General features: G+C 41.2%; 1 protein-coding gene across 5 annotated transcripts in view; it reads right to left on the bottom strand.

Moving 5' to 3' along the window:
- The window catches only part of fam184ab (family with sequence similarity 184 member Ab), a 229,571-nt gene that overhangs the window by 54,622 nt on the left and 148,235 nt on the right, over window positions 1–26,714 (bottom strand). For all 5 annotated transcript variants that reach the window (XM_076874063.1, XM_076874062.1, XM_076874065.1 and 2 more), the window contains 2 exons: window positions 15,182–15,332; window positions 8,293–8,505 (listed from right to left, as the gene is read on the bottom strand). In XM_076874063.1, coding sequence (XP_076730178.1) covers window positions 8,293–8,505; window positions 15,182–15,332 — 364 coding nt within the window. The remainder of the gene's footprint in view (window positions 1–8,292; window positions 8,506–15,181; window positions 15,333–26,714) is intronic.

The raw sequence follows: 26,714 nt of genomic DNA, 5'->3' as shown, positions 1-26,714 counted from the left end.
AAACATTCTACCGAGGCAACTCTGGATAAAAAATATGGGAGTAATACTGAGTGGTGCATGCTGTTTTCTGTTGTGGTGACCAGTAAAATTTAAAGTTCAAATAAGTCTAAAAAAAAATTTACTATCTAATTTAAGTGTCCATGGATGGTAACACTAGGTAATGCACAAATTAGAAGAAAATCTTGATTCACAGGCACGACAATTTACATTTTCACAGTAATCTTACAAGTCCTGTGTGAACTAAGTATACCCAATGAGCCAGTAAATTATAGAACCACTGTGGTCACTTGTTTATGCACAGCTGACCTAAGGTCCCACCACAGGATTTCAATTAGGTTGAGGTCTGGACTTAGTCTCAGTCAGTGTAGTAGATTTGCTGTTGTGCTTGGAATTATTGTCCTATGGTGTGACTCAATGTAGACCAAGCTTTAGCTGTTAGACAGATCAGAATCAGAATCAGAATCAGAATACTTTATTGATCCCTGGGGGAAATTATTTTTTGTTACAGTGCTCCATTTTAAACCAACATTAAGACAAGACAGACAATACGCTAACTAAGAATAGTACAATATATACATATATATACATACATACATACATAAGTCACTTATAAATAAATATTTGGAAAAGAAACATGTGTAGTTGTAGCAGCAAACAGTGTGTTAAGTGGATGCGTTGTACAGGGAGATGGCCACAGGCAGGAATGATTTCCTGTGTCGTTCAGTGGTGCTTTTCGGTAATCTCAGTCTCTCACTGAACGAGCTCCTGTGACTGACCAACATGTCATGGAGTGGGTGGGAGGTGTTATCCAACATTGTCTTTATCTTGGACAGCATCCGCCTCTCCGACACCACCTTGAGGGAGTCCAGCTCCATCCCCACAACATTGCTGGCCTTACGGATCAGTTTATTAAGTCTGTTGGCATCTGCGACCCTCAGCCTGCTCCCCCAGCATGCAACAGCATAGAGGATCGCACTGGCCACCACAGACTCATAGAAAATCCTCAGCATTTTCTGGCAGATGTTGAAGGACCTCAGTCGCCTCAAAAAATAGAGACGACTCTGGCCCTTCCTGTAAAGTGCTGTGGTGTTTTTAGCCCAGTCCAGTTTATTGTCAATGTGTACTCCAAGGTATTTATAGTCCTCCACAATGTCAACACTGACCCCCTGGATTGAAACAGGGGTCAAGTGTTTCCTGGTCTTCCTGAAGTCCACGATCAGTTCCTTGGTCTTTGCCACGTTGAGCTGCAGATGATTCTGCTCACACCACGTGACAAAGGAGTCGACCACAGCCCGGTACTCTGTCTCATCATCCCTGCTGATGCATCCAACCACCGCAGAGTCATCAGAAAACTTCTGAAGATGGCAGGTCTCTGTGCAGTGGCTGAAGTCTGTGGTGTAGAGGGTGAAGAGGAAGGGGGAGAGGACAGTCCCCTGTGGTGCCCCTGTGTTGCTAATCACCTTGTCAGACACACACTGTGGGAGACGTACATATTGTGGTCTTCCTGTCAGGTAATCAACAATCCAGGACACCAGAGAAGCATCCACCTGCATCGCTGCTAACTTATCACCCAGGAGGGTCGGCCTGATGGTGTTGAAAGCACTGGAAAAGTCAAAAAACATGACCCTCACAGTGCTCGCCGGCTGGTCCAGATGGGTGTAGACACGATTGAGCAGGTAGATGATGGCGTCCTCTGTTCCGAGACGAGGCTGATAAGCGAACTGAAGGGGATCCAGATGTGGTCTTACTATGGGTCGCAGCTGGTCCAGGATGAGCCTTTCCAGGGTCTTCATGATGTGGGAGGTCAGTGCCACGGGCCTGTAATCCTGGGGGCCACTGGGACGAGGCGTCTTTGGTACAGGGACGAGGCATGATGTCTTCCACATCACCGGGACCCTCTGCAGACTCAGACTCAGCATAAACAGTTTATGAAAGACTCCACACAGCTGGGGGGCACAGGCCTTGAGGACAAGGGGACTCACTCCGTCTGGTCCAGCAGACTTGCCTGAGTGAAGTCTCCTCATTTGCATCTCAACCTGGTATTGAGTGAAGGTGATGGGTGGGGGAGGGGTGTCAGGAATCTCACAGGAGGCAACATGTGAAGAGAGAGGCTGGCACAGTGGTGTGGCTCTGGATTCCAGGCTGACTGCAGGTGAGGTTGTGGGGGTGGGAGCAGACACTGTGGTGTCGAATCTATTGAAAAACAGATTCAACTCGTCGGCTCTATTCTCACCTCCCTCAGCTCCCCTGCTGTTGGTTGGCCTGAATCCAGTGATGGTCTTCATGCCCCTCCACACCTCTCTCATGCTGTTCTGCTGGAGTTTCCACTCCAGCTTCCTCCTGTAATTGTCCTTAGCCTCTCTGATCTTGTCCTTTAGTAACACCTGGACCTTCCTCACCTCCTCTTTGTTGCCCCCTCTGAAAGCCCTCTTCTTGTTGTTGAGGAGGGCTTTGATGTCCTTAGTCACCCACGGCTTGTTATTTGGGTAACAATGAACAGTCTGAGCTGGAACAATGGAGTCGGTGCAGAAAGTTATGTAGTCTGTGATACACTCAGTAAGCCCATTGATGTCCTCGGCGTGAGGCTCACAGAGTGTTTCCCAGTCGGTCACCTCGAAACAGCCCTGTAGTTCCGCTATTGCCTCCTCTGACCACCTCCTAACAGTCCTGGTGGTCACAGGTTCCCTCCTCACAATTGGCACATAGCGGGGGGTGAGGTGAATCAGGTTATGATCTGACCTACCAAGTGGGGGGAGGGAGGAGGAGCTGTATGCATCCTTGACGTTAGCATACAGTAAGTCTAAAGTTTTCTCTCCCCTGGTGGGACAGTCCACATATTGTTTGAATGTTGGTAGTGTATTGTCCAGTGATACATGGTTGAAGTCACCCGAGATCACAATAAAGGCACTCGGGTGCTGAGTCTGTAGCCGAGCTATGGCAGAGTGGATAGTGTCACATGCAGCTGTGGGGTTAGCAGAGGGGGGAACATAAACAGCCACCAAGATGACGTGAGAGAATTCCCTGGGTAAATAATACGGCCTGAGTCCAACAGCACACAGTTCAGTGTCCGGGCAACAAATCCTTTCTTTGATTGTTATGTTGGCAGGGTTACACCACCGGTTGTTAACTAAAACAGCAAGCCCACCTCCTTTACGCTTACCGCTAGCGATGCTGTCCCTGTCCGCCTCACATTTGGCTCTACAATACTTTGGTATAAAGAGGAGCTGGTTGGCTCAGCGACTACATGGTACCCAGGACCCATGGCTGCAAAACAAGCCCCGATCATCACTCCTCCATCACTGTCCTTGACAGCTGGTTCGAAGCATTTGTCTCCACCTTGGTCTTGTCTATCCAAAGAGCTTTGGTTCAGATGTCTTGTGGTTTATTCAGATACAAACCTAAGCCATACTGTCCAAGGCTTTCTGCCGGCAACCCTTTAAAACAAGTCATAGTTGATCAGACTTTTTCTAATGATACGCTTATTATGAACTTTAGTATTTAACACACCAGCTTAAGTCTGAGTCTGAGATGTAGCTTTAGGATTTTTTGTTATTTCTCTATGCACTACACGATCCAAACTTGGGCTGAAAGTGCTGGAAAGATTGTGACTGTCACAACCTCTGCTTTTACAGAGATGGTCACATTTGCTGATTATCAATCAATCAAGTGCATTTGATTAGAGACACATGACTAGTCCAATGAGGCTGTTTAACATGTAACCCTCTAAATTCCTATTGAAGCAGTTAGTGTTACTTTTCACAGGACTTCATATCTTGTGTGAAAACCTTTTTACATGACTGCATCAACAGGAAGGATTTATGTCAGTAAAACGAATAACATCAATCCATCTGACAGTGATATTTCAGTGGGTGGTGGGTGCCTGCAATTTTTTAAATATTTATTTGAATTAATATCTACACATCCTTTTAAAAAACACCACTGTTGAAGGTGAAATCATTCTTTCCCTTAGCGTGCAGACAAAAGAAGGCAAGTAAGTATTGGAGAAATAACTAAGACAAAAGATAGGAAATTCCATATAGTGTCAATTGCCTCACCCTCATTCACTGCTTCTATTTGCAGCTTTTTGTTGCAGAGAGTCTGGGAGCAAACTTTGGTTATTTGAATGTGTGTGTATGTGCGTATATAGCAAGGATTTGGAACAAATGTATTACTCCCTGGATATAACTTCCTGTGAAGTGTGAAGAGATAACACCAGACAATATGAATGTACCTCTCATCACCCCCCCACCCCCCCCACCCCGCACAGACACACACACCTACACACACACTGACAAATCACAAATCATCCTTCAAATGCCTCCACACGGGATAATTGAGTTTTCTCTCCCTGCGCTCCGACAGAAACAAACACCCCGTCACCATAAAAGCCCTCCATAAAGCTTTTAACACTTGGTTTCCCAGCTTATTAACTAAGTCTGTGACAGAGGAAGAAGTACTCTGAGCAACAAAAAAAGTGGTCAATTTTGTGGGTATAGTGAGCAAATATGTACCAGTGCTGTGTGCGTTTGCATCAGAGGAGAAACAAGTGGAGGAGGAGATGAAGATAACAGAGAGGAGCGTGTTTGTTACAGCAGTCAGTTCGGTTTACGGGGAAATAATGAAGACTGTCGATTTCATAAGAGCTGTGTGACTCACTGTTTTCTATCATTCACACACACACACACACACACACACACACACACACACACACACACACACACACACACACACACACACAGTCTCATACAAATGTGTACTGTGGGAAATGCCAGAAAGACATCATAAGGACGCTGCTTCCTGACCTCCATTCTACTTAAAGTATTAATACAATTACAGCGTCCAAGACGGAGACGGGATTTGGAATTGTGATGTAAAACTGATCCAAATCGACCTTGACTGTGAAATGGACGGATTAGTGCTGAAGAACATTTTCTTGGCACCTTGAGGAGAGGGTATGTTGTGTTTATACTTGCATGTTTTTGACATTATAAAGAGGAAACACAGAGCTGTCAGTAGAGCTGCTTGAGAGGCTGTCTGCTGTCAGTCAGGGCGAGTAATGATGGAGATGAGTCACTGCCACTCTACTCTTGACTCTGACAAGGCTCCACTGCATTCAAAAGTCAAGTAAGACTTCTCCCGAGGAGCATCTCTAACTGGCTGAGAGGATAACAGGAGTCTGTAAGCTCACAGTTCATGTAGTCGTTTAAACTATTTACATTGAATAACAGCATGAAACTTTTCAGGAATGCAACATTTTACATATAAAAACTAAAAGTTCTTATTATGCTGAAATGGAGGACTACTGTCGGCCTGGGGGGGGGGTAATGGCAAAACCCATCGGGTCTTTTTTTAAGGAGTAAAAATGATGTAGTCTTGGACTCCTGCTGCATATGGAGTTAATTAAACCACTCGTATCTATTTTCTACAACCTCTGTCTCTCTTCCACAGCGTGCTTTTGTTCCGTCTTCCTCCCCTCACCCACAACCGGTCGAGGCAGATGGCTGCCCCTCCCTGAGCCTGGTTCTGATGGAGATTTCTTCCTGTTAAAAGAGAGCTTTTCCTTTCCACTGTTGCCAAGTGTTTGCTCACATTTTGCAAATTTTTATGTTCTTCTCTGTGTTATTGTAAGGTATTTACAAACCTTCGCTAGTCTGTGTCAGTGACTGCCATCAGTCTGGGTCTGACCATGACTGTTTAGAGCTATCCTACCACGTGACCTGTGCAAAGTGATCACCCAGAGATTGATGGTGTTGCATCCTCGGTCTCTTGTCTATGTCACCATTCTTTTTTTCTTTTTGCAATACCCTGTCTGGCATAGTGAAATCTACATAAACCTAGATAGTTTTGTAGCTATAATTGAGAGGTGTCACACAGAGGCAATCATAAAACGACTCTTTTATAAAGTGGTGAGCTGAAGGGATGCACTCACTGAACATGTGTGTGTGTAACAGTCCTATTAAAATGTGGCTGTGGAGAATGGGCAGATTGTTATTTGCTGTTTTGTTGAGAATTACTCATCCAAAGAACATGACTGAGTCACTAAAGTCATCTGCCACAGGAAAACAAAGACAGATAAATGAAAACATGTAGAACATCTTGATCAGCTCTCACTTTTTAGCACCCTTGTGTTAGTCTGTTTGAGTTAGGGTAAAAGTTAGAATTAAGTTTAAATTTAGGCTTAGATTTAGGTTAAAGGTTTAGCACTTAGAGCTAATAAACCAGATAATAAACCAACTAATTCAGAACTGAAGAAGGCCCAGTGGTCTTAGAAAACACACTTTTTGAACTAAATAGAAATAATAATGCACTGTATTCGGTGATTGGGGAACACTGAGTGCAGAGGACAGTGTTCACTGATGACTGCTGATTGATGCTCCATGCAGAGCAGAGAGACGTAGGGGTCCCGAGGGTCGCTGAGATGTATTATTATAATTACTGTTTTATTTCTCCGTATGTCACCCACATCCTTTGTTTTGATTAGCGAGAGCAGTACACGCTTCCCAACAACATTTTGTATTAAGTTCTGTATTTGTCTGCAGGCCTATTGATCTATTTGAGCTGGAAAGACTCTCTGTCAGGAGCAAAATCAATTTCAAATTCAGCTTTCAAACAGCAAACACAACAGCAGCGATTAAAAAGTTATTTGCTCTGCAGTGTGTTATCATTGGTCTCTTTGTCTTCACAGGGTTGTGCAAAGGGATTGTAATGTGGCAGGTCTAGCAGCTTGTCCATCCAAAAAGATTGAAATAGGACATAAACTATTATTTTCATGTAATTTGCAATGAACAAAATGTGTCTATTGGGCTGATCAGTCTACTGCTCATGGTACTGATTTGGCCCGAGTCTGTGTTGCAGTATAAATCTTGCCAGTCAGACTGCTTCATGACACATTTTTAGATTTATTTCCTTTCCATCGATAAAACTTTCAGGCATAGAAAAAGAATGTTTTCAGAGGACTCTATGTACTTGTTAAAAACTTAAGTACACTCTTACTGCTTTTGTAAAAAATAAAGATGGCAAGTAGTAGCCAGTAGCGGCTAATCAGAGGCACTTGATAAATTGATTATCAGCAAGTGTGAAAATCTCTAAAAGCAGAAAATGTTGCTCCTTGCTGTACTGGAGCTTCAGGTGCTGTGTAAACAAAATGCCACAATTGTTCAATCAGTGCTAAATTCACCCCAATGTCAGAGAAACAGCAAAAAACCCAAGAGCTACGTCACAGACTCTACAGTACAATTAGAAAAAGACTGAACAAGTATGGCCTGTTTGGAGCCTCTTCTCTCTAAAAAGAACTTGGCAGCATGGCTTAAGCTTGGAAAGCTGTATTTAAACAAATTGTAAGACTTCAGTGCTTTGGATAGACCAGACCAAAGTGGGGTGATGATATGGGCTTGTTTTGCAGCCACAGGACTTGGACACTTAGCATTGACTGAGACAACTCTGTATACGCTACCTGTGTGACAGCTCAAGCTTGGCCCAAACTCATGCAACAGGACAATTCAAGCACAGCAGAAAATCTATAACAGATTGGCTAAAAAAGTAAAGGAATCAAGGTGTTTCAATGGCCAGGTCAAAGTGTGGGAGCTCAACCTGCAGCGGTGGGACCTTAAAAGAGCTGTGTATAAATGAAAGCGTGTAAACCTCAATACCTATAAACTTCTTGGAAAGAAGAATGGACCAAAGTTCTTCCACATCAATGGGAGAGACCGATAAAGTCACACAAAATGTATGTCTTCTCTATTCTGTTTTTGACCTATCTATCGATGATATAGATATAGATAGGAACTGAATGGGGATATGGCGAATAACACCGCGTCACGCCAAGTTTAAGCCTATAGCACAAGACACCATCAACTGCAGGATCTACCAAGGAGATGCTTTGTCCCCACTGCTGTTCTGCACAGGCCTGAACCTCACTGACAAGACTGGCTACGGATACCAGCTACAGAATGGAGCCATCATCATCCACCTCCTCTACATGGATGAGATGTAGGAGTGAATGAGACACTGATTCACTGATCCACACCACGAGGATCTACAGCAACAACACTGGAATGTCAGTCGATCTGGGGAAGTGTGGTCGGATGGTAACAAAGAGAGGCAAGGTAGTCAGAACTAAGGGGATTGCACTACCAGAAGGCGATATTGCAGAAATTGAGGACAGCTACAAGTACTTGGGAATCCCACAGCAAATGGGAACCACAAAGACGCCACTAGGAAAGCTGCAACCAACCAAATGAACCTTTGACAAAAAAGCTCTATAGCAGCATTTTTGGGTCACTTTAATGTTACCTTCAAATCACGTTGCCTGGCGTGCTCCATGTCCTGCATGGCGCAGCGGTGGGCCTCCTGCAGACGGTGCTGTCGCCTCTGATGCTCCGTCTGCAGCTCCTCCAGCTGCATCCTCAGGTGCTCCCTCTCCTGGCTGAACTGGTGCTGTAGCTGCTGCAGCGACGACTGCGACTGGGACAGCTGCATCTCCAGACTTTGCTTCAACAAGGATATCTGCACAATAATAAGAACAATACATATTGCAGTGATTGTCAGTGAGAAAGTTGAAGAAGCCGCTGCCTCTAGACCTCTGCATACATAATTAGTTGGATAGAAATCAGGTAGGTGGTCCAGGAAGTGCAAGTTCAGGCTGTCTCAAGGGAACTGCATTTTTACATGGCAGAATAACAAAAAGGTAGAAGGTTGGGGTTGGCAATCAATTTGCCTTAAACAAATATATACTCTCAAGACCTCCAGCAAAAGAGCTTTTTGCTGTGAACATAGCACTAAAAGCAGGCAGCAGTGTGACTCACAAAATTAACCTGTCTAGACAGCTTAGGATTTTGAATTCAAGTGTTGAGATAAGTACGACCTTGCAAAAGCTGCTCTGGCAGCACTGTATGCAACTGCTGCCAGGTCAAAAAACACATTCTAATCAGAAATCCCGATGAAGAAGATCGACAGTAAACTTTAGGGGCATCAAACTCATTTAAGGTCACGGGCCCATAAGTTACTTACTACACAATTTAATGTCAAGTAGGCTGAGCCAATAAAATCACTTAAAATAACCCAGTTCTTAAAACAGAAGCAACCATCCATTCACAAAGCAGATGTTTGGAATGTGATCAGAAAATCTTTTAGAAAGGCTTTATAAATTCAAAAATGCTGATTTTAATTTAGCCAGTCTCACCCTTAAGATCGTCTTCTTATGCACTCACAGACAGCTTGTAGTGGGTCTGCGGTTTCTATATTACTCCCTGAAAGTTGTGCTCTGATGGTGTGCTTCTTGCACACACACAACTTCTCTTCCTCTTCTTGACCTAAATTTCATGTAGGGGGTCATTGTTGAATTTCTATTATTGTAGCTTTGGTGATAGTGAAATGAAAATCAGTTAAGACTTCTGACTTTCATGGACTCATTCTCAGAATATTGTGATCACACCCCTACACCTCTTTACACAAGTTTCAGGGTAAAGATCTCACAGACAAACAGGAGCATTTGTACCCTGAATGTGCAACTCCGCTCTATGGACTGTGAAAGCTGAACGAATTATCCGGCTTTGAGCTTTTAATTAAAAATACAACAATACTGTCAAACATAATCGGAGAAAGTTGTTGATAAATCCATCATCTTGTGCAGCCACTTGCAGATCATCGTTTCTGAGATAGTAAACACAACAGGAAAGACTCTCTGTGATCTAAATAGAGTAGCTTTGCCGCAGGAACTGCTTCACTAATTTGGAAATTACATTATCACTCAGACATGAGTCACACATTTTTTTGCATGGTGGCAAATCTTTATTAGCAGGCACATATGATTATATATGCTGCACACTGATCCTGTATTATCTAAAATTGACTTGCTCATATAGCTTGCAAATTGTGGACTTAGTGGGGAGGGTTTTTGTATAATAGGTGAAAACTTGCATAATGTATTAAACAGTTTCCACATTCCCTACATTTATACACATTGGCATCCTTGTTTCAAACATTGATATCCACTAAGGTTAAAACAGGGGCCTGATTTACTAAACTGAGAGTGGAAAGTCTTTTGTTTTATCTACTAAGAGTAAAAGGTTTTGTGTTTTGTTGCTGCAATTTTGAATAGTTGAATTATCACCTGGTGATTATGTAACCAACATGAAATGCCACTTTTATAATGACAGCCCATCACTTTAGGGACATTTTGCACGTCATGTCAGGCATTTTAAGCTTTCTGTGCCTCGTTTCACTGTGTTTTGTGCCAGCTGTAAAAAAAGAAGGTCATCACAAATTGCCAACAGTGAGAGTAAATCCTGGACTGATGGCAGTGATTTTGCATGTCTTGCAATTATAAAGTCAGCAGTGCCGACCTCTCTAAGTAGTAACTTTTTGGGGTTTTTGGGTTTCTCCCATAAATCATGTAAAGCTAGAACCATACACTAGAAAACAAAGACAAATTTAATTTATTTAGCTCATTTCATTATATGAAAACTAAATCTGCTTAATACAAAATATTAAGACATGAACCCCTCCCCCCCAAAATAAAGTTTACAATGCCTTAAGGGAGTGAAAACTGCAAAACAGAACAAACAACAACAACAAAAAATATTAAGTGTAGGCCTTTGTGAATAGAAGGGTTTGGAGTCTGTTTGACACACAGATTTAGTTGATCTCAATTTAATCAACATTTTATATTGCGCTGAGAGCCATTGAAGTAATTTCATTACTGGGGTAATGCAGGTAAATTGCGGGTAAAACAGTGACCTATAAGGATTCTGGCTGCTGCATTTTGGACAAGCTGAAGATGCCGATGATGTTGATCATTTGGGAAATCCTGCAAATAGAGCGTTGCAATAATATAACCTACTTGATTTGAATGCATGAACGAATTTCTCAGAGTCAGTTTTAGAGAAGATTTTTCTAATCTTAGATACATTTTAAGTTGTAGAAAGCAGTTCTGGTAATTATAATGATGTGGTTATCAAAACTGAGGTCACTTTTTAAAATGACACCAAGGTTTGTGACTTGATCACTGTGTTTTAGAGAAATGGATGATAAATATGAACACATTTTGGACTACAAGTATTTCTGTCCTGTCTCTGTTCAGTTCTAAAAAGTTTTGAGACATTCAGGACTTCAAGTCATCAATGCAGCTTATTGGTTTATGACCAGAGGTTAGATCATAAGAGGGAAGTGGTAAGTACAACTGCGTGTCATTGCTATAAGAATATGAGGCTATATTATGACAGTACCAAGTGGGAGCACGTAAAAGTTGAACAGTAATGGACCAAGGACTGACCCTTGAGGAACCCCCAATTGAATTTTGCATTTGAATGGATCTAAAACTGCTAATTGAAACATAAAAAAACTTCGACCCTTTAGATACGATTAGAAGCAATAATGTGTCTGACCTGTTAAACCTACTGAGTCATGAAGCCTTTAGTTAGATTATGATATGGTACAATTATTAATTACTAATAGATTTAAGTTAGTTTTATTGGGTGACAGTGTGATTACAGCACATTTAAAAGAAACAGGGAAAATGCCAAACTGGAGAGAGCTGTTGATAAAATTTACTAAAAGATTTCTAAAACAGTGAAATACAGATTTGACAACTTACATATATTAATTTTGTATCATTTTTGCTATAGCTGGCATTTTTGAGAAATTTCTTGCTCACAGTTGTCAGATAGACACATATAATGGAGGTTGGGCTTAAAAACCACACTGATTAAGCTTTTGCATGAGTTCAATAAGGAAGATCTGTTTTCACTCATCTGCTCGCTTCTAGTCTGCTGTTATTATGTTCTTTACTGTATTCAAAGTTTCAGACGTGTAGCCCTGTATTATTTAATGGTAAATGGACTGATTCTTATATTTTCTACTCTCCCAGAGTATTCAAAGAGCTCTACACAACATGGCACATTCACCCATTCACTGTCTTCTATGCTTTTAAGTGCTTTCTAACTACCATTCACACTCATACTCCGATGGATGCATTGGAGAGCAACTTGGGGTTAATATCTTATCAAGGATATTTGGCATGCAGACTAGTGGGAGCCAGGGATCGAACCACCAACAGATGACCTGCTTTACCTCCTGAGGTACAGTCATACAGCCATGAGCTATAGTGTATATGATAATATTAGACATAATATTATAACATTTCCCCCTCAATATTATCTTACTTTGGTGCATTTTATTTGCCAAAAATGAAACAAAAAAAAAACAGTGAACATAAGTCAAAGATGAAATTCACATGCAGCCAAATTCTTCTTCTTGTTAATCCTGAAGTTGATAATCATGAAGTGAAAATCTGATATTGTGACAGTGATGGTGTGGATGCCACTGACCCTTTTTAATTTGGTTTTTCACTGAGATTCAAAGCGGAGGTTTTCAAGCTTTACCAACTCTGCGTTTGAGTGCAAAATTACCCGCATATATCATTCACATTAGGCATTATTTACAACGACACTAATATTTTCAATGCTTGTGCCTTTTGAAAACACACTTTGGAGCATGCTGTGCATCAAGGCCTTACTGGCACTGACATCTGCCATTTGATTTCTAAACAGCCTCTTCTCCATCAGTGCGTATTTGTCAAGAGCCTGACTGCTGCTCTGATTTGGCATTGGAGTAAATAAATATGGTTTAGCTGATTGTGAGGTGCGGAGCTGCCACATTAATCACCGATGACAGGGTGGGCATGTTGAAGACCAGCAATTAATGCAAGAGACATGCACAAACAAACAGAAATAAAGCTGTTGATTCTGCACGTACGATGACCACAGGAGAGCTTAGTCATGCCACATTAATATTACTGTGCAGTCATTAGCTACAGCAGCCGGCTCTGGTGTGCGTTAAACACTAACACATAATGAATACGTGAATCTGTGTGCCAGTGTTAGGAGGAAATCTGTGAGTCTGGCACAGACAAGCCATCACAGGCACAACATACACCTAGAAGAGAGGTAGCTCTTATTGCTTCAATAATGTTTCGCCCATCATATTGATTTTCTCACCACTGGTATAATTACAACCACTTGACTCCAGGCTGTGGGCATTTTGTGTTCAAAAAGGTCTGTTGATTGTAAGTTGAAGATTAAACCTTTAAATCTTTAACCAGTATTGTTGCGTAACAGTACTTTACAGACACACTTGGTGTACAGATGCTATGTGATTTCTTGTGTTAATAAAAGCTGTTAGTTTCTTGCTGTTCCTGTTTTTATTTAAAATATATCCTTTCTCAGCAATGCCTTTGTTTGTGTCTACACTCACTGGACACTTTATTTATCACACCTTGTTACTACTGGGGTGGACCCTCTTTTACCTTTGCCTTTAATTCTTGATGGCAGAGATTCAACAAGGTGCTGAAAACATTCCTCAGAGATTTTGGGAGATTTTATGAGATCACATCTCAAAGTTGCTCCTTTTGGATTGGTTGAGGCCACTGGAGTAAACTCCTTGTCATGGTCAAGAAACCAATATGACATAATTTTAGTGGTCAAAAAGGGATGGACATGATCAGCAACAATACTCAGGTAGGATGGCATTTAAACAATGCTCATTTGGTACTGAGGAATCCAAAGTGTGCCCAAAAATATATTCTTCACACTATTACACCACCACCAGCCTGAACCTTTAATACAAGGCAGAAAAATTCTGAACCTGCCATCTGAATATTGCAGAAGAAATCGAGACTCATTAGACCACTTTTCCCAATCTTCAGTTCTGTCTAATTTTGGTGAGCGTGTGAAAATTGTGGCTTTAGTTTCCTGTTCAGGTCATCGTGACCATGTCTACATGCATAAATGCATTGAGTTGGTTACATGTGATTGGTTAATAAAATATTAGCAATAATGAGCAGTAGTGTGTTTTCCCTCCTTTTTCTTCTTTATCGACTTCTCCCCTCTAATTATCTACAGCTTGGTGTACTTTCAGGTTGCAGTCACATAACCAACACAATTACCTCACATGTTTATCTCTAATTACTTTTCCTTGACTTCAGTGTCAAAAGCTTTGAGGTGAAGTACCTGTGTGAAGACGACCTCTTCAAAAGTGGCCCACACAGCTCACACCACTTTCATTAGGGTGCTTAATAATGTGGTGGGTGATGTGAGTCAGCCCTGGTGATACTACAGAAGTAGTACAGCCTTATCTGTTCTTATTATTTTTCTTTATGCAGGCTATATGAACTTAGACATTGATGTGAATAATGTTTCCATTACCAAGTGGGAAAAAGTGAGAAACTTTGCAGTCACAATGAAATAAAATGGTTTGAATAAGAAATGTGGCTCACCATGCTGTCCACTCATGTTGTCCACTCATCTACTTAAACGCTTCCTTTATTAAAGCTTTTAGAATCTCTGACATGAAACTAATTAAAGGTAATCCCAAAAACTGGAAGTACAGCAACCCCGAAAATGAGAACAAAAGCACAGCAAAATGAGTTACACAACAACATTCACCTCTCTTTGAACTTTGAAATAGGGAAAATTATCTTTATTTATACAGTGAGCTTGGCAAACTGTTAAGATTCAAAACATATCGGCATATTAAATCATTACGGCACAGGCGGTAATTTACATCATCTGTTTCACTTGTCAGGTATGTTGATCATTTTGGTTTGTGAACGTTTGAATGGTGTGCTGCTATGAACCCTGGGAAGGCCTTATTTTCTTAGAGTTGGGAAGTGTATCATCTGCTAAAGGAGGTAAGGAAGCATGCACTGAAGCACCTTTTCTTTGCAACTTGAGAATTTGACCAGCTCTTATTACAGCTGCCATGCAGATGATTTAATCAGAAGCCCTCTTAAGTACAAATGACTATTTGACCACAACCAAAGTCACATCTCTGCTTTTGTCTTTGTTTTATCATCTGTTTATTGTCCTGTTTTCCTGTTTGTGTCCTGCCTTAGTACTGGTTTGTTTTCTCATGTTATTCTCATGTGTTTTGATTTTTCTTTGTATTCAATGTGTGTCTGCTCATCACTGCAGCTTTTTAATTCACACCTATTTATGAGCTTACTAAGTCACAGTAGTCTTTCAAAATCTACCAATATTTACTTACAAAATTCCCAAAACACAACATAAACACCAACATTCACTTAACATTTCAATATGTGCCCTTTTAGTGTTTTGCACAGAGACAGTAAAGTGAACAGAAGGATGGGCGGCACTGTTTGTGCTCCCATTGGGAAGAGCCTCACCTGTTCTAGCAGGTCCTCCACTTTCCTTTGCCAGCTCTCCCTGGCATTGCTCAGTTCCTGCTCCTTGCTTTGCGCCAGCTGAGCCAAGGCTGAGTTTTTGTCCTCCTCGTGCTCCTCTTTCAGCTCCTCACGTAGCTTCTTACACTCCTGCCTATAGCACAGCACAAAATGAAACACATATGCGTTTATGTTTCAGGCGCTTTATTAATCATCCAGTGTGATTCACAAAACCTGTGCGGAAAAATACACAAATTCAATCTGTGAACTGCGAAGTTCCAGAAAACCTGAGAGTAAAACAGTGTGACAGAGGAATCAAGTAAATCTTAGTGAGCTCAATAAAGACCCTTCAGCAGCAGCGTTACTGACAGGTAGCTTAGATCAGAGGACGCTCCATTTCAGCACTTTTACCGCCGTTTGTAAGATGGAAATTAGATTTTTGGAAAACAGTGGGAACCTCCTCAAACTTCTTTCTTGTGAGTGAATAACCATAAATCATTGGAACTGGGGGATTGCCTATATTGATTAAGTGTCAACTCTCAAACTGATTTATGTGCTGTGCTGACAAGAAATTGAGCACAGCGTTAGTTCAATCAGGGCATGCAGTCAAGCCCAGCAGTGACCACAGATAAAATAATTTTAACGCCCACTCATGTCAGCTGATACCCTCATATAGATTCAGGTGGCAAATTTAATATAGGGCCTACTGCTTTAGTGTGGAAGCCACTTTGCAACCCACTTCTGCCAGGTTTCTCCAAAAACTCCCTGGGGGAGTCCCTCCCTTTAGTCAATCAAGAGTGCTGCAGTGAGAGTACTGACAGAGACTAGAAACAGCACATTCCTCCCAAATTAGCATCGTCGCCCTGTTAAATCCAGAACTGATGTTAAAATCCTTCTCCTTACATATAAAATCTTGAACAATCAGGCCCGTATCATATTTTAAAGACCTTGTAGCACCATATTATCCTAAAAGATCACTTTGGTCTCAGACTGCTCCTGTACTCTAGAATCAGGCCCCTCTACTTTGAATCAGGCTCCTCGCACTGAGCTTTTCTTCTTCACTCATCTCTTTTCACTCTCTGTGTATTCATACACCACTACTGTAGTTAATCATTAGTTCTTATTCATCTCTATCACTCTCTCACAGTGTGTCCTTTGTCCTCTCTTCCTCCCCTCACCCCCATCCGGTCGTGGCAGAACGTTGCCTCTCCCTGAGCCTGTTTCTGTCGGATGTTTTTCCTTCCCTCTGTCGCCAAGCGCTTGCTCAATGGGGGTCATGTGATTGTTGGGGTTTCTATCTAATATTGTAGCGTCTTTACCTTACAATATAAAACACATTGAGGGGACTGTTGTTGTGAATTGGTGCTATATAAATAACCCCAGCTCCTCCTTTCACGCTTTATCTGACTTAATCTGAAATCTGCTGTCAATGATGCTTGATCTTCTCTGTGCTCCTGCTGATGCCCTCCCCATCACCAGTTTTTACTGTCTCCATAATGAAGGGTGGCAAGGTCCCAGAACGGAGCTGCCAAAAAATGAATTACTCCAGTCATAAATATTAATCTTCTTTTGTCTACAGGGGTCTTGACTGAACTGAAATTATGGATTGCCTGGAGGGTATCAAATAAATCTAACAGGTATGCTCTGGGAAAATAAGGAACTAGAATTCAGCTAATTCCCCCAAATGTTGTGTGTTAGGTTTAGGCTGATTTTGTGGAGATGACAACAAAGTCTGAAAGAAGAGACTCAAACAAGCAGCTAGGAATTGGCTTGAAAAGTAAAGGTGCTTCAGAGAGCTCTATAACACTTTATGGGAACAATAAATTGTCCTGAATCATTAGACCTCAACACAGCTTCCACTGAGCGCCCATCACTCTCCAACACTTCGGCTAACAGCTCTGCGAATGGCAGTGTGTGTGTCTGCGCGCTGCCAATGTGATAGCTGTGTGGGAGTAGAAATGGCAGCTGTTAAATGAAGTATCCAGGCAAACACATTTTTTCTCTCACTTCGAGAGCTGCAAAGTGTCAGACTGAAGGCAGGCTATAACACACACAGCGATGCAGTCACACACCACAAAGTCACGTTCATAATGCGGCACACTTGACACGTGTCATCATTCACGTCCTCGTTCGGCATAAAGCAGACGTTCTCCCTCTCTCTTGCTCTCTCACAGACACATCCAGACTTGAGGCGTCAATGATCTCTGCTCTTCTCTTCTCTGCTGTGCAGGAAGAGCCGAGGGCAAATGGAAAGAGGTAAAAACATGAAGGGATGAAGGAACTTTCAAAGATGGAAGGAATATCTGGATCAAATGTGGGATAATTGGCTGGATTCAGGGATCGTACAGGCAGATATGAGCTGCATGTGCTCATTTAAGGTGCGTGTGACATTATAATTTACTGTGTGCTCAAAATATGTAATCATTCTAACAAGAACTTTGTTCGTACAGTACTTTTAAAACACACAGTTACAATGTGCTTCACAAACTGGGGCGCCACTGTAACTCACCTGGTTGAGCTAGCGACCCGGACACTAAAGGCTAGGGACCTTATGGCAATTCGAGACAGAAGATTTCCCATGTGTCATTCGCCCTCACTCTCTCACCCCCTTCCTGTCTACCCTCTGCACTGTCCACCAAATAGGCTAAAACATAATCAAAGAAGATTAAAAATAAACCTTTTAAAGCATAAATGATTTTTTTTTGTGTTCTAAATTGCAATAAAATTTAACCTTTTATACTTGTATACATACGTCAGCATGCACAATTCATTTTGTTAATTTTATTATTGTGACATGGAAACCTAAATAACAAGAAACCAGAGCCACAGTAGCACCATAAACAATCCAACCTGATGTTTTTCCCAAGATTTGCAAACAAAGGTTAATAACTTATAAACACCCAAAATTACAAATCATCACAATCTGTACATAAAAACACTATTTTTTTCAAAACATCCCACTAGATGAAGGTATTCTTAACTTGTCATAACTAAGGACTATACAGAAAAAAGTCACTCATTGTTTGTTGTTGTCCTAAACAGGGTTTAGGACTGTATGTTTCGTTAATTTGAACATATGCAAATTTTTGTCTATGACAGATTCTTTTCTTTTCAATGACTTTACTGTAGATTTGCTGCAGTGCATTGCCCTGTTGCATGACCCAGTTTGGGCCAAGCTTTAGACAAGTGCATCACATTTGACTTTAGAATATTTTGGTACACAGAAGAGTTCGTGGTTGACTCAGTGTCTCCGAGGCACCCAGGTGCCAGGTAGCTATGAAATAGGGGTGGGTTTTGATAATCGATTTATCGATTAAAATCGATTCTGGCTTGGATAACGTGATATCGATTCATTAAAATCGTGAATCGATTTTTTAATATTAATTTATTTTGCCCGAAACACCAGAATCTCAGGTTAAACCTCACAAAATTTCAAGAACCACCAAACAGCTAAAACAGTAAATGAGAGCAGGTACACGGATTCTGCACAAAATCGTAAACACAAAGCGCGGACCCGCCGACGGATCAGAATCAGTGAGATGTCGCCTTTCTCACTTGACGGCACGGACACGGTCGGGGCTGGAAGCCGACAGCTCGCTGATTCTGATGTTTCGGCAGGTCCGCGCTTTGTGTTTATGCCTTTTTTTGCGCTGGTTCTGAAGCTGTTAGTTTGATGTCTCTCCAAACATTATTGACCGAACCAGCAGCAAAAAAAGATCCAAACTACGCTTCACAAAAACATCGTCATGAATTCCCTCTGACGTTTGCTGTTTTGCTTCCACCACACTTCACGCACAGCTCTCTCTCTCTCTCTCTCTGTCTCTTAGTATACTTCAAGAACAGTTTCCCATCTAAAAATCTGTTTTCTGTATTATTCGCTTGCTTGTTACGCACAAGTCTACTGTTGTTTACAGCGCTGTCGGCCGCTGTTTTTTCCCTTTTACTTACTTCCGAAAAGAAAGCCTCATTTCTGCGGTTCAATAGGCTTCTGAACAAATTTTAACTTTTTAAAATGATGCAAAATGCAAAAAGCTTAGCCGTGTCTCTAATAAAACCGCTGTAACTTCAGAAGTAATGTTCATAAGTTGATTAATGGTTTTCTTTTGTTTTTGATGTACTGCAGAATATTTTTATAAAATCCCAGGCCAGGAAAATCCCCTTCATGTTTTTCTGTGTTTTATCTTCAGCTACTTTGACACAAAGGCCTCTGCTGTGATGCTCACACCTTTGATAAAGTCTTGCGAGTGTCAGCTTCCTTTTTATAGATACAAAAATATGTAAATGTACTGATCTGAATTATAATATTTCTGACTGTCTGAGGCAAAATTTCCCAGATTTAAATCGAATCGAATCGTGGATCGAATCGATTCGGGACCTTGCGAATCTGAATCGAAGCGATTCTAGAAATCCGTGACGATACCCAGCCCTACTATGAAACCAGCCCAAATCATCACCACTCCACCACCGTGCTCAACAGCTAGTATGACGTGTTTGCGGTGATATCCTGCATTTGTTTTTGTTTGTTTTTTTCAAACACGGTGCTGTGCATTATTGCCAAACATCTGCACTTTGGTTTCGCCTGGACATTTTTCCAGAGGGCTTGTGGTTCGTTCAGGTGCAGCATTTTAAACTAAAGCTGTGCTGTCACATTCTTTTTCAAGGGGAAGAGGCTTTCTCTCCTTTCTCCAACAACGTGCTAAATGTTCTGCTTTTATAGAGATTCTCAATTAATCAAGTATATATGATTAGCAGCACCTAGCTACTTCTTATTAGAAGTAGTATAGGTGTACTGAGTTCTTCACAGTACTGCACAAAGACTGTATATTCACCTTTTAATGTTGATTATTATTGCACATACAGTGTAGTTTAGCTTCTATAGTGAACTTCTAAGAACTATGTGATTTAGTTAGTTTACATAGGGGCAAATTTATCAACATCCTGTCTGCTGTTTTTCATTCTTTAAGTCCACACATCCCTGCAGCATAATTAAACACATACATCATATAGTTAAGAAGAAATGTAACAGTCAAGGTCTTTGCATATTTATAACTTGCTGACAAAAGACTCCGATGCTCTCCATTCCAAATCTGTGAACCTACATACATACTCACATAAAGGAGACGTGCCCAGAATAATTTAATACAAGCAGAGAATGATTAAGAAGAATGTTTAAGTAAATGCTGCCTACAAAAATATGTTTTTGAGAGACCTTTACAACAAACCACAGCTTCAGCCAACTGATGCTGCTGTTTCAATATTTATCATTTATAAGAGTCAATACTGCTGCTTGTGAGTCTGAAATAAGAACAATGAGGTGGACCTGAATTTAATGTGTATAATGTATATTGTGTAAAAGCCCACTGTGAGGGAAACCAGCCACCAGGCTTATACTGACTCACAGTTACTGCATCACAGGATTTCCAAGCAGCTGCCAGTCGCACGAGACATTTTGGCTGCTGGTACTTTGACAGATTTCTGATTTGCACCAGGCAACGAGACCCATTGCAAAGCTAACACGCGCATCAACTTATGTGGTGCTAAATCCCTGTGGTAGGCCAAAACGTGGAGGTCTTACTTCTCCTTTTGTCTTTTTTGCCATTCTTACATGTACTCTTGTGTATTTAGGCCGGACATTTCCAAACCAGCAAATGTAAGCGATAACATTGATAATGAGAACTGATGGGGTGTGAAGTGTAAAAACAAATACAGAAATAGAAATATATGGACTAACCACTTGTCTGCAAGTTTCCTTGCAGAATACTTTCTATACAAGTAACAACAACAGTACAAATTCAAACTCAGATCTAAAAACATTTACTGGATTTTCCACTTTAGAATTAAAAAAAAAAAAGATATTAGTATGACATTAACAATATAAACTTTAGCCTGATTATGTTTCGGGTGCCTGCAGACATTTTAATAATGAGTGACTGATGATTTATTTATTATTCAATATTAAACAAGCAGGTTCACCGCACAGAAAGAAAAAAAAAAAAAGAGAAAGTCGTAGTTTTGGAGTCACATTAATAAAATTATCCCCTAAAGAACAGCCGGCTCACATTACAGGATGATGTGGGTAATTAAATATTAGCTGTCCTTCCGCTATTTACCTTCTGAAAGTCATAGCACAGGCAGATGTTCAGAGTTTAGATGTAAATCCTTGAACGCAAACAACTGCAGACAAACCCTGCTGGAAGCATCTGCCACAAACTCTGCTGTAACATTCAGCAGACTCACACCTTGCAGGAACTTTGTGAGAGGACGTGTCTGTTAAAAGATGCAATAAAGGGCTAAAGAGGTACGTGCAGTCTCTTTATCATAAAACAGCTACAACTGTAGCAACTCAACAAAGCAGTATAGTTTTATGTAACATGGACAAATGCTGTAATAACATTGTCCAAGCAGCTGGTCTTTGTCATTGATTGTAGAATTAATTTCAATATTTCTGGAATATCTGGTGCCAAACTATTATGTTTGTTTAACATTTAGCTAAACTGCCACAGCAGGGAGATGCTGGTGTCATGTTCACTCAGGTCACCATCCTAGTTTTAGGTTGGACAGGTTGGAGGGGGAGGCTGTTTTTCCACTGTGGGGTTTTTACCTTACAATATAAATAAATATAAATAAAATATGTAAATGCATTTTAGCCACATGCTAAAAAAACAGTTCTTCCTGAGTATATCCTCTGATTGGCTGTTCCTCATAAACAGAAGATTAGAACAGCAGGTAAATGGGGCATCTGTGCTCACAGCGTGCCAAATTACACAAAGACTGGACTAAAAATCAGGACCTGTCAATATATTCCATTTTCCTAAAATAAAAAAATGCATATGCAGGCCAATGATGCATAAGTGAGCATCACTGACCCCCTCTAAAAGTCCGCCGTTGATCTAATTCAGTGACATTTTGCAGGTTAACGGAGGCAGTTTTTGGCTGAAACAGTGACCTTTAGATCAATAGTTCAGTCACAGCAGAGATGGAGAAAGGTTTTCATCTTCTGCCCAAGGCTTCCTGCTGCAGCACATTTACAATGACTTACTTTTCGGCCAATATTAATCTGCCACCACTGTGAGATATTCAGTATTAGGTGGCTGGTTCTAATTATGATATAAAATAAGGATTAAATTTGTTTTTATATTGGGATTAGGAGGAAAAATGAACTAGACATCCCTTGTATTGAACTAGTCATAGTATTTTTTACTTTAGGGTCTGATCAGCTGTCCACTACCTCCAGTTTTATCACTGGCAATAACTGGGTATAATATCTACAGGGAACTGTAACACAGAGACAGCTGTTCGCATTAAAAAACATTTTTCACTTATTTATTTTATCCACGACTGTAATTGTACTTTTTCTGATACATTTCTTCCAGAATCTACACTGCCCTTCAATAAATCCTGTTTTCACTTTCATATGAATATAAGCAATAAATACATTGCAAGTGCTCCCTGAAATGCAGTAAATAGGATGTGAATAAAAGCACTTCTTGTGTATTCGCACTCAGGATGCAAACACTTAACTTAGTCCGTTAAAAGAAGGTTCAAAATAATTGATTTCATTTCCTCGTGAGCGTGCCTATTAAAGCAGGATGGATCTGTATTAGGATATACACACTTCAATACTTTTTATTATCTCAAGTCATACTAAATCGCGTATTGAACAATGGTATTTCATACTGCACATTTTCCTTTTATCATGCAGTCCTTTGCAGTCATACTACCTGCTGATTTCTGACTTTCATTTCACGCTCTTTTTCTCAGCCTCGGAGTTCGTTTAATCAGTTAATGCCCCCGCTCTTTGTAAAGGTCACACTTGATATTGTTTAATATTTCTGTCTTTTCCTCGATCAACCGGCCCAAAGATGTCTTCTTGCCCGACTGTAATTTATTTTCTACTTCTCTACTTAACTTTCTTGTATTACCCCACTTCACTCTTACTCTTTCCTTTGCGCTCATTTTTTTTGTGTGTATCTGAATCTGATTGTGCATACTTAGAGGCTTTCAGATGATCAAATCAAGTAAAATGCACCTGCAGTGCTGAGAAAAAGTTTTTGCCACTTCTTGATGAGTTCATTTTTTTGTATATTTGGAACACTTGCATGTTTTCCATCCATCCATCCATCCATCCATCCATCCATCCATCTTTACCCGTTTTATCCGGGGCCGGGTCACGGGGGGCAGCAGCCCAAGCAGAGAAGCCCTGACCTCCCTCTCCCCAGCCACCTCCTCCAGCTTATCCGGGGGAACACCAAGGCGTTCCCAGGCCAGCTGAGAGATATAATCTCTCCAGCGTGTCCTGGGTCTGCCCCGGGCCTCCTCCTGGTGGGACATGCCCGGAACACCTCGCCCAGGAGGTGCCCAGGAGGCATCCGTGAATCGCTACCTTATCGTGGTGGAGGGGTTTGCGTGTCCCAGGGATCCCAGGGGCTATGTTGTCTGGGGGCTTTTGCCCCCTGGTAGGGTCTCCCATGGCAAATTGGTCCTGGGTGAGGGACCAGACAAAGAGCGATTCAGAAGACCCTTATGAGAAAAACATTGAGGGAACAGTTTACCCTGCCCGGGATAGGGTTACCAGGGCCCCGCCCTGGATGCCAGGCCCGGGAAGGGTGCCCAAGGGCGAGCATCTGGTGGCCGGGCCTTAGTCCATGGGGCCCAGCCAGGCCCAGCGTGAAAAGGGGACATGGGCCCATCCTCCCGCAGGCCCACCACCCGCAGGAGGAACCGTAGGGGTCGGGTGCATTGTGTGCTGGGGAGGAGGCCCTGGCGGACTGATCCCCGGCTATCAAGACTGGCACTTGCATGTTTTACATCATCAAATCAAATTTAGATCAAACAAGACCTCAGTAAATTTAAAATGCAGATTTTAAATGATGATTTTCATTAAGGAAAAAAAAACTCTACCTAATAATGGTTGTTCCACCACTGGCACCATAGGCACCAATGAGTCTTTAACATCACAGTGGGGGAATATTGGCCCACTGTTTTTTGCAGAATTGTTTTCATTCAGCCACACTGGAGGGGTTTCAAGCATCTCAATTGATTTTAAGTCTGGACTTTTATGAGGCCACTCCAAAAAATTTAAAAAAAATATTTTTTTTGAGTCATCCAGAGGTGGATCCAGATCTTTGTCCTTCTGTATAACCTGAGTATGCTTGAGCATCAGGCAATGAACTGATAGTCGGACTTTCTCCTTCAGGATTTTCTGATACAGCGCAGGACTCACGGTTCCATCAATTACAACAAGTCGTCCAGGTATTAACCACCTTACTACCACCACCATGTTTAACTGTTAGTGTGATGATCATTTTATGAAATGCTGTGTTAGTTTTATGCCAGATGTAATGGGACTCTTTTGGTTTTTGAAATTAAATTAATTACAGGAAATTAGAAGTCATCATTTAATAACAGGGAGCAATTACTTTTTCAGATTGGGGCACGTAGGTTTGGATAACTTTTTCCACTTAATGAATGAAACTATCATTTAAAAATACAAGTGGCCATTAGTACTACCCCTCAGCCTCCTAATACGCTCCTGTGGTATAAATTTGATAATCCAAGGTGATTCCTTTGAGTTCAAGGTAGATGAGATTTGTAATAGATGCACCTAAGCTATGAATTTAAAAACCCTACGTTGCCTCATTCTTAAGTTATTGTGTTCAGAATCATAGGTCCACGCCATCCACCCACTACGTTTTGTATTACCTGCGTTATCTCTGTATAATATGATGATCTGAAACATGTCGAGATACCAAGAAGGTTGCAAACACCCTTTCAAATGAACAGAAATGTGGAAAATACAATTTGATTTCAGTTATAATTTTGTTGGTTAGTTATTAGATTATGTGTTTTCTGTATAATAACAACACCCCAACAACGCCGGTCCAGTCCATAGCCTTAACAGAGAAAACAGGCCTCTCTCTCCCCAGCTGCCTACTTCATCGTTTCCTTGGACAAAGTCAGCATTCCCGAGCCCCTTGAAAGATATCATCTCTCAAGTATGTCACAAGTCTGCTGCAGGGCCTCATCCCACTAGGACGTGCCCAAAACCAGTAAGCGTCCAGCTCGGATCAGATAAACTACCTCCACAGCTCCTTTCGAGGTGGGGGAGCAGCCGCTCCTCACCCTACCTCTAAGGGAGAGCACAGATGGTCTTTGGAGCAATCTCACTTCTGCTTGTGTCTGCAGTCTTATTCTTTCGGTCACGGCCCGCAGCTCGTGGCAATAGGTGATGGTATGAATACAGATCGACCAGTAAATTAACAGCTTCACGCCAACACTCAGGTCCTTTCACCATAATAGAGTGTTCCAGCGTTACTGCAGACATCTGCAGTAAATAAATGTAATACTTGCTTGTTGAAATACTTGGGCGGTCACAGACTTTGTTCTGATATTATAATTTAAAATACTTTTCCTTTTTGGGCACACCTCTGTAAGGTACACAAAGTCACCTTAAAGTATAACAGATGCATTCAAGTAGGGACAGATGTGGGATTTTAGTGTACTGCTATTTCTTAAGAGTGTAGGGGATAAACTAGAATAGAATTAGTATTAAGGATTATCATGAGTGACAGCAACTGGAAAGTGGTGACAATTCAAGCTTCCTACGCATGTGAACAATGAATTAAGACAATAAAGCACACAAACCACCCGAAGACTCAGTGAAGGTGCAAAAGACTAAAACAGAAATATTGGCATACTGACGCATTTATATTATCCTGATGTTCCCCATCAACAGAGAGGGACAAATTTTAAGAAGCACATAAATAGAAGGCCAATAGGTGTCAAGTCTTGCATTAAATTTAGGAGAATTGATGTTAAAATACTGAAGCTGCATCTTTCTTCTCTTATCTTGACAATCATCACAACCTAAATCTGTCAGCGGCCTCTCTCTTGGCAGCTTTTTCTTTCTTTTTATACCTCCCCAGAAGTATGATTTTTCTGGTTGATAACAGTATTTATTTAACAGAGAGAATTCCTCCTTCACAAAAATATCAAACAGTTGGCTAATTTCACCTTCTGCATTACATTTTAAGGTGCTTCCAATGAGGAGGATGTTTAAATAAAAAAATGACAAAAACAAAAAGGGGGGATTGTGTCACATGCTGTAATAGCAGCTCTGCTGTGATATTAATGATCAGACCTGATGCAAAGTACATCTTCTCATTTCCCCTCTGCTGTGCTGACAAACTATCTGCAGCAAATTCACTTAAATACTTTATAAACCGCAGACTAGGTGACATTCAGTCTTCAAAGACAAGGTGAACGCACTGTAGGATTAAAAATAAATAAATAAATATAGACCAGCATATTTATACAGAGCACTTGTCGCTCTCCTCCTCTCAGTCTCCTCTTCATTAGCTTCCATTCACCTTCCTTTGTCTCTATGCACTGAGCTCTTTATTCCCTGGAGAACATCTATTCATTTGGTTGGGGTGAGTACACTGTGGTTAGTGAGCCGTCTGAATAAAGGAGGCTGGCTTTAATCCCCCTTTCACTGTGGAAACAGGCGGTTTGTCTGTGATAGTGTAATCACGGA

The sequence above is a fragment of the Maylandia zebra genome, linkage group LG15 (genome assembly GCF_041146795.1).
Source record: "Maylandia zebra isolate NMK-2024a linkage group LG15, Mzebra_GT3a, whole genome shotgun sequence".
Classification (NCBI taxonomy): Eukaryota; Metazoa; Chordata; class Actinopteri; order Cichliformes; family Cichlidae; genus Maylandia; species Maylandia zebra.
Note: the sequence above shows the minus strand (reverse complement) of the source record. Positions and strands in the feature narration are given on the sequence as shown.